Below are 14687 nucleotides of genomic sequence, written 5' to 3' on the forward strand. Positions count from 1 at the left end.
CACTAAAGGCTATTCTTTCTTAGTAGAAGTCTGAAGCTCTCCATTGGCAGCCTCCATTTTCAGGTTGATTCACTCTTCAACTGAGTAAATGGTGCATATGGCCAGATGGTGAGATTTCTGAGAACAAGGCAGCTTCAGATTCACCTCTCACGGTATGTGGCTCCAGACAGCATGGGGACTTAGATTACTGATGGAAATCTGTAACAAAGTATGAAAATCTTTCTTTGCAGGTTTTGTGTGGCTTTTGTCTATTCAAGATTAATGACCATTAGACTCGTTGAACAGAAAGTACAAAGAAATGTAGTTCTGGAAACAAGAATGTTTAGTCTTTACACAGCTCAGGCTGGGTTGCTCAAATTATGTGGTTGAGGGAGAACAAAGATGCTAGGGGGAAGTTGCCAGAGCTCCACTGCAAAGCGATTGCAACAGTCATCTTTCCATAGGCTTTACCTACAGCTGACAGAAATGTAGTATTCTAAAGCAAGCTAGAAGATTAATTGTTTGTAATGGTCTCATTAAAATATAGATAACTTTTTTCATCTGCTTTGAGTGATAAGATCATGAAGCAGAAAAAACACATCAGTAAATGTACAGAATAATATTGTTTCCAGAGCAGACTGATGAAAATTTATCAGATTGTGCTGTCTGCACATGTTACTGCTGCTGTCTCCTCAACTAATTTTGGAGACAGTACTTGGATCTCCAGGCATTGTAGCAGTGGTGATGGATATCCAGTCTGTTGCTGACCAAAGATATAATTTCTGTCCCAAAACACTGACATACAAAATGAATGTTGAATTTACAGTATGTTTTGAACAAGATTGTGTTATAAAGATAAGGACTTAAAAGGAATTTTAATGTCAGTGATTTTCTTACTGCAAGTGAAAGAGTCTGCATACTAGACTAGTTTTAGTGATGTTAAGTTTTTGCATTTAGATCTCTTGGATCCTAAATGCGCTTATCCTTTTCCTTTACTGCTAACCTGGAGGTCCTGTGTGGTTATAACTTGCTTAAATAGCCTAATAGCTACATGGAGTCTGAAAAATGGAATAATTTAATGAATTAATAAATCTGGATCATCGATTCTGGAAATCATATTAATTCTATTTCATTTTACTTGATTTTAATAATGCACTCAAGTGTTTTACTTGAATATTTAAATTTCAGCACATGCTTTGCTGAACTATGGCTTCATTATAACTATGAGAGAATATTTTATTAAATATACAGGCAACTGAATTCATTAGTCTTCCACTACTGTCTTGCTCTTGCTGTATAGCTTACAAGCAAGTATTATTATTTCCTTGAGATAAATATAGCTCCTGTGGGTAAAGTAGCATGTTAAATCCATTTACTGTATTTGGCTAACAAGGAAGGTAAGTTCTTATTTTGAAAGGATGCAGTCTATGACTCACTCACTTGGTTTATAGTATCCTGTTTCATTATGTAAGGATACATTAAAGAAGGCTAGAGAGTAAGGGGAAAATGGGAAAAAAAAAAGGTAAGTATATGCCAAGAAGAATAACAAAGGTCTCAAAGAGAGCAATGGGAGAGTTCTGGGAATCTGCAAACAGCTTTTCCTGTGTCCTAGTGAATTTGAGATGTCTATGTGCCTTTGGAACATATAGCATAGGACTTTGAAGAAGCCTGTGACCTTTTGAATAGAGTCACAGTGGCCAGTAGAGGTTTCCTGGGACATCTCAAAAGGCAGGACGTACCTCTGTTTAGGTCAATTAACTGGACCCCTAATGTAATGGTCAGGAAGCTCATATGTGGGCTCCTCCTGTCCTTCCTAGATTTTCTGATTTCCCCATAATGATGGGGAGCTGCATCACCTTGACTGCTGGACTCTGCAGTCCTGACTGCCTCTCCTCTGGATCAGTCAGCTCTTCCTGGGCTGCCAGCTATATGGGCCACACCTGGGGACTTCTTCCATCATGTCACTTCTCTGTAAAATTACCTTCTCCATAAACAATCATAATTCCTCACTCATAGAGTTTTCTGTGGAGAATTAAACAATCAACTCAGATGTGAGATCTAGCCTTATAGACTCAGGCTAGCATAGAAGAACTAAAATGGTATTTGATTAAGCATGTGAACCTTATTACATTTCTGATTTATTTTTGAGAAACTTTTTTCTTCAGCTGATCCTATTATGCCATTATCTTAAGGTGATCGGGGTGAACTAGAGAAAAAAAGTGAATATGAAGAGGATTAGTTACATACGATGTAGAAATTGTATTCATAAGTATATAATGTCAATTACTTAATCATTATTTCTGTTATGATGTGAAAGGATAGCTATATGATTTGAATTTTACCAAGAAGCCTTGTATTTTCAAAAATGTCACAGTATCATAAAAACGTGGAATGCGAAATCACAGTAAGATTGACTAAAGAAATAAAAAAACCAAACAAACCAAAAAAACATTCTGGAGATACTTTCAAATAAGGTAAAAACTGTGTTTAGTATATTTAATATCTTCTCCATAGTTTTAGCAAAAGTACAGAATAAATCAGATAAATACAAGTGAGTAAGTACTTAAGCATTCTTAAATTCATAGCTATTATAGCTATAAGGGGAGAAAAATCCTTGTATATATTTAAAGTATTTTTGTTTTTTTTCTTCTCGTAAATCAGCTTGGGGAAATTACATACACACAATTATCTTGATGAAATTAACCATTTTAGATAAGCTGTAGCTGTCTGCACACAAAGACCTCTATTAAAAAGTCTTTTATAATTTTAATAACATATCATGCAGCTATTTAATGACATATTGATATCCTAGCTGCTCATTGAATATTTACTCCCTGTTGCTTTTCATAGCTTATATTGCCAACAGCATGTTTTCTGTTAGTCTAACTGTTTTTGTCTGCTGTTTTAGAAGAAAATATAAGCAAGCATCACAGCTGGATTTTTAAAAACATTTAGTTAAGTGGAATAGTTTATTAAAGAGTCGTCATTTTAAGGTATGAAAAAATCAAAATTATTTTATTAACAGTATTGCGATAACCACATTTGTTTCAAATGAAGGCTGTTGAAATATGTGATAAAAATGGAGAAGCTCTGAGTAGACTGAAAGACCTATTTGCTGAACATACAAGCCATCATCATTGAAAATTTCTGAACAGTTCTAGCTTTAGAAAAGTCTTGCTTTGCCAGTAGTATTGTAATATTTGTAATATATTAAGGTTTGTACCATTTTGTTTTAATTAAGAGGTATTTTCTCACTAATTCCTGTGAATTAACTTTTCTGGATACTGCTGGCCTTCTCTTTTTTCTTTTTTTTTTTTTTTTCCTTCCTTACTTCAGCATTTGATAATTACAGATCTTGCCAGTTATCTGGTAAGTGAAATTGAAATTAACTTTCCCAAACACCTGGGATCTGCTGTTCCCAATGCTGTCTCATTACAGTGCTCACTGGTGGAGCCACTCAGGCTGGAGCTGCTCCTAGCAGAGCAGAGGAAGCAGCAGCAGGATGCAATGTTCTTTGTGACATCCATTAGTGCCAATACTTCTCTAAGTACATAAACCCCCTGATTTTTTACCTATGAGATCATGTCTTTTCCTGAGCTTTTGGAAGGAATATTAACAATACAAATTAGATGCAACAACTAGGTAACTAATATGTGGGGTTTTTTTCTCATCACTTTTGTTGAAGAAGAATTTGACTGTACCTAGAAACAGAAGCCTTCTGATTCCTTCTAACAGTAGGACTCCTTCCATTCCTTTTATATATCTGGAATGAGTCCAAAATGTCATCTTTCTCAGCTTGCATGCATGTGATCCCCGGCACAGTCACGTGTCTGGAAATTTGTTGAAATTTGATTTGTCACTGTAGCTTGTTTGCTCAGCCTTGCAATACTAGCCACTCATTATTAGGGCCTGCTTTATCCATGAGCGAGCAGTGGAAGCAGAGCAGGAATATATCATGGCTCTCCCTTATATTATGCAGAGTGCCACAGCAAATTTCTATGGCCAGAGCAGCATCGGGATACCTCCATCCATCTCTCACAGAGAAGAAGTGATGGAGCAAAGAGCATGGTTCTGTCTGCTCGGGTACTAGGCTGCAGGGATGAGTTGAGTCTGTGCAGGAGCAGTGTAGTGAGAGGACAGTGTGGTCCCTGTGCAGTGTGTGAGCTCTCGGAGTGGCTCTGTGACTCCTATTGCACTGTACTGCTGTGTTTGTCAGAGCTTTACAATGAAACTCTAAATTAACGTTAACTCTAATACAACACAACAAAACTGCAAATCAACTTAATTCATAATGTACAGCATTTCTGCATAGCATTCAAAGTATTCAGTCAAGAAAGACAATGCGCATAATCAATATCAGTGTAGTAAGCTGAAAAATGTCATTAAGCCTGACATTTTTCTGACTGTTGGCACTGACACAACATGTTGCTGAACAGAAATTTACACTGAAGGTTTTTATGTATTCCTGAATAATTAATATGCATAGATTTGGGATATAGCTAATGCTTTCTACTTGAAGATAATACACGTGTTTTAATAATTGTTCCCTGCGTCTTGATTTATCAATTTTTAAGATATTGAATTGCAAATATATTACTGCTTTTTAGTGTAGAGCTCTTTCATGGAAGCTATTAGTACATTTTATTCTCCTATTGAGTTACATGACTTAATGACAATCCTATTTAGTCTAGGAATTTTGTGCAGCACTCAGTGAAATATTAAAAAGCTTTTAACTATTAAATGATATATATGTATATGCAGCATGCAAAGCCTGTCATACTGTGCACTAAGCAAATTTTTTCACCATTTCTATTACTAGAAATCCAAAATAAATAATAGATTAGTTTGTAAATCTTTCTTGTAGACGTATTTAGCGTAATGGTTCTTTTAATCCTAAGCAAGGAAGAATAATTTCCAAGAATGCTATACTTACTGAGATAAGAGAGTGATGTGTTATATATCAAACTCAATTTTAAAAAGATGTCTTTAGAAAACTTGGAAGAAAGTGGATAGGAGTGAAGAATTTAATTAATTATAGTGTCCCTTTCAAAAATATATCCTTGAAAATTCCAAGAAAATGCATTGAGATAGAATTTAATTCATAGAATACTTGTTCCAAACCTGTTAATCTGTTTATTTTAGTCAGTGGCATTGAAAGCTGATTTCTTCATGAGTTGACTAAAGCATACACTATCTTATACCGAATTCCTGTAAATCTGCACTACTTTTTAGAATGTAAATTATGGTTCAACATCTCTGCACATGTAACTGTAGAAAAATCTCATCTGTGAAATATATTCTTTTGTCAGTGACCATATCCTTCCTTTACCTCTTTTGTAAGTTTAGCCTTGACATAGACACGTAAGCATGGTAGAGTAAAAGAGAATACAACCTAGTTATTTTTACATTTAGTACGTTACGTATTTTCAATTCAATCAATAACCTGAGCTTTTATTACATTTCAGTGACTGTGCTCATCTATTCTGATATGAATAGCTGAAATTGCAAACCCTCTTTGGACTAGTGCAGTCACGATTGTTATACTAATTTTGAACAGCTACTCTCTGCTAACATGTGAATTCTATTCATTCTGGGAATCATTCATTGCATTTGAAATGCATTTCTCTGGTTACATCTTATTTTGCGTGCACCTCTTTTGAGTGTCTCTTTTCATTGTTTGAACCTTTCTTAAAATGATTGTCATTTATATATATTTTTTTAGAGTTTTTATAATCTATTTTCTATCTAAATGAACACTTCTGAATTTGATAACTTTGATAAGGACCTTTACTGATGATACAGTATCTCTGTGAAAGAAAACACATATAGAATGTTTTATCTGTAACTGCTGCTTCAATTGTCAAACTAATAGAACATTTACTAACAAAATTAATAGGCTGCATTCTTTTCTTTGTCACTAGATCTGTACAGCTCCCTTAGAACTGATTTGTTCCTGGATGAGAGGAAAGAATGATGAAGAGGCTGGTACTTTGCTACGTAGTCAAAAGAAATCTATAGCTTTTTTCATATTCATGAGCTAGTTAGTTATCTTTTTATGCCAGCCTTCAATGAGCTTGTAAAAGCTGAGGATCATCTATTGTAGTATTATTTTATTTAAAGAATATTTTTATTCTCATTTTTGTGTTATTTTTACACTTATAAAAGAAGGAAGTCAAGGATACTTGTTTCTTCTGCCACTGTTCATTATCCCAGATGCTTCTACTAGAGGAAGTGGCTCCTCAGGCACTTTACTGTAATCCACAGGATTTTCTTTTTATTGAGCCTTTTTCCTGCTACTGCACTTGATGGTAGTTGTTTCAAAGTTCAAACATGTACAGAAAATGAAATGTAATAGCAATCATGCTTACTTTCTATTAAAGTATGGATTTTTTGAAGAGATTAATTTACTGGGAGAATTCTCTGTGAGGCCTTTTTACACCTAAAATCTAATACCAAAACCCAATGCAACAACCTTTCTTAAAGACAAGCAATCTAATTTGACACAGATAGCTACTCCACACTGTATATTTTTGCTAGTATTATGGCTGAAACACTATATAGTTGCTGGATGGGGGGAGGTGAGTGGCTGTGTGTTGCTTAGTTGCTGGCTATGGTTGAACTGTGACACTATGCTGAGGTTTTCTTTGAGGTTTTGGGGGATGAAATATTGTAGAACTTTTTTTGCTCTCCTTTCTCATTAGCTTGGTTCCTTTACACGCTGTTTTCAATCTCCACACAAATATAGAGTTCCCAGTCTTCCAGAATTTCAGTACAATTAAGCTACAGCTAATTGACTAATAGAATATATAACAGGTAGCAGCGCTATGAGATACTAGATCTAGAAAAAAAAAATCTCAATAAAGCTATATGTCTGCTCAAATGGTGCCATCTATAAATAATCCAGGATTTCTCCATGTTAGAGTATTTTTCACTTAATGTGTATTGGCACCTTTCAGAAACTCTGTGGGGAGTAACAAGTATCCAGCCAGCAAAATATAGTCTGAATAGACCTCTGCTGCTGCAGAATTACTCCGCCCCATCCCCAATGACTTTGTGTTAACAGAGAGAAAATTTTACACCCCCTAATCCACAAAACCTTTTTGTTATGAAACAGAAAATTTGAGAAGAAAATTTTGGATACAGCTGATGTTTCATAGTGCTGAGCATGTAAAAGTCATATATATATAAAGCATGTGTATATTAAACTTCCTTTCTAACCTTCATGTGAACAAAAAAATGTTGTGATAATATATTATTTCAGAGAATAGAAAGCATAATTTAAAACATTAACTGTGATTGTTCATATTGCTTTATCTCCTTTTGGTTTGAGAGAAAGTTACATTTAGTGTTTGCATGTTTATCATCTTCCGTTGCATTTGGAAGCTCTGTGCAATATTGCTAGAGTATAACACAGCTTAAGAGACTAAAGGAAAGTGGCGCTTCAAAACCAAAGGCTGATACATGCCTTTAAAATTGTGATTTTTTTGGCTGTTGATGATTTTTTTTCAAATACACAAGCAATAATTAGTGGCATTTGTAACTTAGTTCTGTTTCTAGTTTTTTGGTAGCTATTATTGTTCTCTTCTTGTGGTATTTTAAAGGATTTGCACAATTTAAACATTTATTAATGAGACTAGGAGACAAAATACAGATGAATACTGAAATTTTTCTAGGCTTAAACATGATGAAATAAAATAATTTTTCAGATAGTAGTTTTTAGAATTTATTCTTCAGTAAAAGAATATTTATAATCCAGTGCTTCTTCAAGTACACCTTCAGAGAGTACCGTGCTGATTCAATGTTAAGGATCACTGCTGTGTTTTATTATTAACTTCCTATTACATTCACTTATTATCTTCTGTGACTGATCTAGATATTCCCAGATTTCTTAAGTTATTTTATACTTTGCAATGTGATTATTACAGGACTCTCTTTCAAAAAGATGTAAATGATTCATGTATATTTCATGTTTTTATTGAAATAGCTAAGTTAAATTTCAGCCACGTTCTCCCCAAATCAAAACACATTGTACATTTCCTTTTTTTCTGATTTTGAATCTATTTTTTTTTAAAGCAGAAGAAACAGTGACATCAAAATATGTTTATTGATATTTGATTAAAATATCCAGTTTTGTTTAAGAAAAATACAAAAAGAAATATGAAATGAGGAAAAGACAGGTAACCTTTCTCTATTTTGCACCACTTAACAAGAGTTAATTAGAAGGCCAATGGTAACATAATGTTACAACAAAACTTTGTTGTGAGCAAAAATGCAAACTTGCCTGATATGGAAAGCATAGATGCACTAAAATCTTTGCTTTCCTTAGGCTGTTAATGTGATTAGTTCAATTACAATATTTCCACTCACACTCCAGATTATCCAGTTAATGCACATTAAATCTCATTAAAACACTGTTTTAAAGTATCACACAAACACTTTCAAGTAACTACCCCTTTCTCAGTGTTTGTGTTGCCCCTTTAGGTCCAAAGGTTGGCAGCATCCACCCTCCTCAAACAAGAGGGAAAAGTTTTTTAGTAAGCTCTTGGCATCCTGAATTCCTTACTCGGAGGACTGTGATGTTCATGGTTTCTTCCTCACTCTCAGTTGCGCTGGGGCTAGTCTACCACATATATGGGCCAGCAGCATCCTGGCCTGTATCAGAAACAGCAAGGCCAGCAGGGCTAGGGAAATTACTCTTCCCTTGTACTCAGTGCTGGCGAGGCTGCACCTCAAATACTGTGTTCAGTTTTGGGCCCCTTGCTACAAGAAGAACACTGAGGTGCTGGAGCTTGTGCAAAGAAGAACAATGAAGCTGGGGAAAGCTGGGATTGCTTAGCCTGGAGATAAGGAGGCTGAAAGGAGACCTTATCCCTGTCTACCACTACCTGAAAGGAGATTGTAGAGTGGGCGGGTGTTGGTCTCTTCTCCCAAGTAATAAGTGATAGGACAAAAGGATATAGCCTCCAGTTGCACCAGGAGAGGTTTGGATTGGAATTTAAGAAAAATTTCTTCACCGAAGAGGTTGTCAAGCGCTGTAATAGGCTACCCAGGGAAGTGGTTGAATCACCATCCCTGGAGATATTTAAAAGATGTGTAAATGTGGTGCTTAGGGACATGGTTTAGTGGTGGATTTGGAAGTGTTGGGTTTATGGTTGGACTCAATGATCTTACAGGTCTTTTCCAACCTAAGCAATGTTATGATTCTCTATTTTTCTACCTTTTTTTTTTTCATTAGTCTTTATTGATTGGCAAAATCCCTTTTCTTCCTCTGTATCTGTATTTATTATATATTTATTTTATGTATATAAGTACATTCCTTGTTCTTCTGTACTTTTCCTTCCTCTTCAAAACCTTTTTGTCCAGTTCTGCAGTCAACTGTTTTTTTAATGACCATTGCTTGATTTTTTTATAAGCCTATCTTTATTATCCCATACTTATAGTCTTGTAAAGCACATTATTATGTTAAAGTTATAAATACTTCATTCTTCACAGGACAATTACCTTTTACCATATATTTAAAACCTTTGATTATACCCTGAGATTAGGCAAATATAAACAAATATAAGTGATATAAGCAAAACTTTAATAACTTGGGCAATAGTCACCTAATCATTAGAAAAACCGTTAAAGTGAAAGAAGCTAAATTGAAACTCCAGGCAGGCAAGGTAAATTCAGATGAAACCTAAGAAATTAGTCCTGAGATCTTGCAGAGCTGGTACATGGTCTACAGCTTGTTACTTGCAATGGCAATACTGGCTTACAGGGCTACAAGAGCAGCTGAACAAGCATTCTTGTATTGTTTTCTGTCTCTTTGTCATATTATTACCTCTAATTAGCAAACTAACTAGTTAGGAAGTCTAACTTTAGACAAGGTTATAAAAACCTGGTTTGTTTTTTCATTGCTTGTTTCTTAGGTTATGTTCAGTGGTGCTGCACTTACTTGTTTTAATGTTCTTACAGAATTTGAAATCTTGGCTTATTAAGCTAGGGCAAAGTAACCAAAGGTTCAAGGAACAAAGAAACAAAGAGAAAGCTGTGGGGAAATGCTCCTAATGTAAAGCAAACTCACAACTAGGAGCAGCAGTACCTGAATTTAGCACATTTGGTACATTTTACATATCCTGAGAAAGTCAAATATAGCCTTATTAGGTTACATCCTTACCTGGTCTTTTCCTTTTCTTGAAATCTGAACTGAAGACTTGGATTTCCACAGATATTTTGTGCCACTGCATGCTACATCCACACAGGATTCTTGCACAGTCTGAGTGCTGTTTTTCCCATTATTATTTGGGATTAGAAAAGGCATCAGGCTAAAAGACAGTGAAGGTGTCAAATGGCAAGCAGACAAGAAGAAGAAGTGGAGAGTACAGTCTGTAAATCGATAAGTATTTTGTAATGAAGTATTTTGTAACTGGGGGAAGTGATAGTACTGTAAGTCTCTATACTAATAAAAGTGTATTTATCCTAACCTGTTAGGACAGAATAATCAAGATAGTTGTAAATACCACTGCAGATAGCACTATCGAGCTTAAGATTATCTTTCCCTAATGCAGTGCCAAAACTAATCAGTCTCCATACAACTAACATACTAACAATGAGCAGACTCTGAGAACACATGCTTTTATCACAGTAACAGTGTCAAAACAGTATTATCCATTCAAAACTTATTTTCACGATAAAACTGCTATGTTAACAGAATGCCTTCTCAGCTGTTCAATTAAATATTCAACTTTTTTTTTTTTTTAAAACAAAGCAGAATTAATGCCTAAACAGCTTAGGTTGGGGAGAATAATATGGATTCAATTCAACATAGTGTCTGTTGTTGCCACGACAAGAATAATAAATAGATCATAAGGTAGAATAAAAATCAACTATTTAGATTGCTGGCTTCTCTTATTCATGCCTGTAGATGAAATATGTTCCTCAAAGAAATTATGTCTGTAAAGTACTGATTTTTCTTACAATTAAGACAGTGTTTTAAGGGGGTAAACATATCTTCTTAAGTTAAGAGAATAAATAGTGTTGATAAGGGACTGATCAATCTTTTTTTTAACAGATTATTTCAGTAATCTGTTCAGTGTTTGAAATCTGTTTCAATAATATTCAATAACAGTTCATGGTTCACCCATATCTAACCTTGATGAGGGTAAAACCATTAATGAGGGCAGCTTATTCTCTGCGAACAATTCTGTTCTTCCTCAGTGAAATTCATGGCTGCTGTGGTAGCTGCAGAATAATAATAGGCAGTGGACAAAAGTTATTAAGGTTGTTTGCAGAAGTGAAGCATCAAGGTGCTTTTAAAGTGAGCCTTTAAGTAATTTTAAAAGAAGCCCTATAGCATCAGTGTCATTTATTATTTAGCGAAGACTTCCATCACCCAACAGGACCTGTTTTTCCTTTTTAACACTTGTCATGTTGTCCTGTAAATCAGATTTATAGGAAGGATATTTCTTTATTAGTTTCAAGTCAGATGATGGTCAGTAGAAGTAATCCTCTGGGCAGAATTGTCCCCAGCCTCAGCTTAAAAAAGTTTTGATTCATTTATTATATTCTCAGTCTGCATGCAGACTTCCTACTGACATCGGTAACAAGCTCACTGAGAAAAAGCACAGAGCTTTGAAAATGGGATGTTATTTGTGTTTGAGAAGAATATGTTTCTCTGTACTAATGCTGTCACATTTTATATGCAGTGATATGGTTTGCTGTGGTTTTATGTTTTGGCACCAGCCTGTAATGTGTGTGCCACCATACTGTATATTTAGGGAACAAATCCCCATGGCAATATTACATTTCAGACCATTTTATGGGATAATTATGATAAAGGATATTGTGATTTCCATAAATATCCAACAAACTACACGTAAGTGTGTCAAGACTTAAGAAAATAGCGCTAAAACCTATCAAAACAGAGTTGTCACTTAGCAGCCTGCCCTTTGCTTAAGTGTAGGAAAAAAGCTGCAATGGATCAGGGAAACAAGTGATCCCTGCAAGGGATCAAGCAAGTGAAATATGAAGCTAGACTGCAATTTTGGTCATCTGCTTCAGATTCTTTTAGATATTGTGGGTTATTAAGTAACCAAATTATATTCAAGTAATTCAGCACCTGCTTCATCAAGCAACAGAATATGGAATTAGATATAGACCACTTCAGCTTCACTGATTTGATTATGTAGTAGAGAGAGACTGGTGAATATACATTAATCTCATGAAATTAAATCAAGAAAATTAGCTGAAGATATTCCTAGGGGCCTATTTGGTGTCTATTTGCATAAAATGCTGAATTGCCTGCTTACTGAAATCACTTTTTTGTGATGAGTAATGGAATGAAATTGAAGAACCGAGTTTACATAAAAATTTAAGCAGGAATGTATGGGTTCAAACCAGAAACCCATTTCACTCCTGCCTCTGACAACAGCCAATACCATATCATTAGAGCATAAGAACAAAACAAGCATATAATTTTTCTCTCAGTGTTTCCTAATGTGGAGTATAGAGACCACATTGTTAATTTGTTGATGTTCAATTGTGTGGACTTTGCATCTATTAATATTTTCTGAACCAGTCTGTTATTCTTTTCTGGTATCTTTGGTAAGCCGTATAATGTATGCAAGTGTGATGTAATTGTGCACACTCTGAGGAATTATTTCCTTTTTGTTGGCTTTAAAAATTCTTTAAGATAATGTCATCTGATGTTTCCTCATTCTTATGAGAAATAATGACATAATAGGCTAATAAAGCCTCTGCATGCTTTATCTATGCCATTTAAAATTTTATAGACTTCTGACCCTTTTGCCTCTTTAAGAGTCAGAATTATTTCATCTTTTCGCATATATTGACATTCTAGAATTTCTGCTTTTGTCCTGCTTTTAACTTTTCTATTGGCACTGACTACTTCATAGTTGGTTGGAATCTTATTACATATTATCCCGCCAGAAGATATCAAAACAAATAACTTAAGAAGCATAAGTCTATCCAGCAGGCTTTTCAAATTAAGTGAGATTAACTCTTACCAAATTACTTGATTTCAATGTTAAGTACAGGCATTGAAGCTCTATGTTGCTATCTCAATCCGAAAATGTGACTATTCTCAGTTATTTTTAGTCTAGCCATTTCATGCCGTGTTTGAAAAAAGATCTTGTTTGTAATTTTGTTAATGTTTTCTGAGCAATTCAGTTTTCTAAACTATGCCACCTATAAGACATCCTTTTTTAAGCAATTTCAGTATTGACTTTTACTTTGATTTAGTGAAGTAAAATACTGAAGTAAATTTTTTTAAGCACAATAATAATAAATAATACGGTGGTAAAACATGTTTACAAAATGGATGAATGAAGTATAAGTAGCTCTATTTTTTAAAATAATTTTATCACAAATACATTTTTGTCCTTGGTGAAATATTCATGATTCACAGTAATTTCCATTTTTGGTTGGAGATAAAATGGAATTGTGAAGGACATTTCTAAACAGAAAGCACAGCATGCTTAGAAAAGCCACTGTCCTGGTATGCTTAGTGTACACAGCTTGAATCTGAGACATAGGTTCTGTTTAACTTAGTCAGAATAGATACTTTAACCTTATTCTGTCGTACTCAAAAGACGTAACAACTAAAAGCATTTGGTGTATTTTAGAATGCCTCACCTGTTTTGACCAGCTGTTTTTCTTGAACTAAAAAAGCATTCCTGGTTCATGCCTGTTACAGCTAGTGAATTTTAGCAAGCTGCTTTGAGTTCCACTAAATGTTGTAACAAAAAATAAAAAAAAGAGGTTGTCACTGAAGCAATTTTTCTTTTCCTCTCATTACATGCTTGAGATATCTCTCATGCACGCAATTTTTTCTGCTTTTTATTCTCCCATTGCTCTAACAAATCATCATGTGCTTTGTATTTTCAACGTTCCATTTTATTTGCTGTATTTAATAATCTCCCTGGTTTATGTTTTGGCTTCAGGTTTCTCTTGGACTTCTACATGCTCGAGCTACTCATATCCTCTGGCCTCCAAAACGCTGGCAGAAGTTACAGCCAGTGCTACCTCCAGAGCGCAAACCACTCCAGAGTGAACAAGAGTGATCTGAATGTTCAGACAGGAAAATTCTGAAATTTAATCAGAAAGAGTTGCAGTGTTTATACCATTACCTGCAAGAGCTTTGCCAAGTGTGTTTTAACAATAGGTACTGCATCAGCAAATACACGTGACACCTTCCTGCTGAAATGCCCCCTTATGAGTAATTTTTTTCTGCTTTTTTTTTGGTGTTTGGTGTTCTTAAAAAAAATAAATCTCAAACTGTAGTGCTTCTTGCATTATTTTGATTTTAAATAATTGTTTGTAGAAGGTTTGATTGTTCAGTTTTTGGGGGAACAGTAAAATGCTTGACTTGTTATGTCTGTACCCATGCTTCTCTGGATAAGAAATTCAATAAAATATTTTAATATTTTACATTCAGCTTTATTCTTGAATAAGTGAACAGAATCTTTAATATTATCATTGACTGCATATGAAAAAAAAAGCATGTAATATGCTTTGGATTGTCCTATAATTTCTAATACCAAAGAATCGATACTTGCATAGCTAAGTCAATCGTATTTGTCACTTTGTTTTTGAAAAAGCTAATGATTTTTTTTCCTTTTAATGCAACTTTTATTTATTATTAAACTTAGTACTGAAATTATTTATAATTCCTCTTTCAGGAGTGTTTTATATATTCATTATAT

General features: G+C 34.5%; 1 protein-coding gene across 2 annotated transcripts in view; it reads left to right on the forward strand.

Annotated features, from left to right (window-relative positions):
- Positions 1–14412, forward strand: part of IMMP2L (inner mitochondrial membrane peptidase subunit 2) — a 570080-nt gene extending 555668 nt beyond the window's left edge. For both annotated transcript variants that reach the window (XM_069851320.1, XM_069851312.1), the window contains exon 6: positions 13926–14412. In XM_069851320.1, the coding sequence (XP_069707421.1) occupies positions 13926–14045 (120 nt within the window). In that variant the 3' untranslated portion in view covers positions 14046–14412. The remainder of the gene's footprint in view (positions 1–13925) is intronic.
- Positions 14413–14687: the final 275 nt, after the last annotated feature.

The sequence above is a fragment of the Phaenicophaeus curvirostris genome, chromosome 1 (genome assembly GCF_032191515.1).
Source record: "Phaenicophaeus curvirostris isolate KB17595 chromosome 1, BPBGC_Pcur_1.0, whole genome shotgun sequence".
Taxonomy (NCBI): domain Eukaryota; kingdom Metazoa; phylum Chordata; class Aves; order Cuculiformes; family Cuculidae; genus Phaenicophaeus; species Phaenicophaeus curvirostris.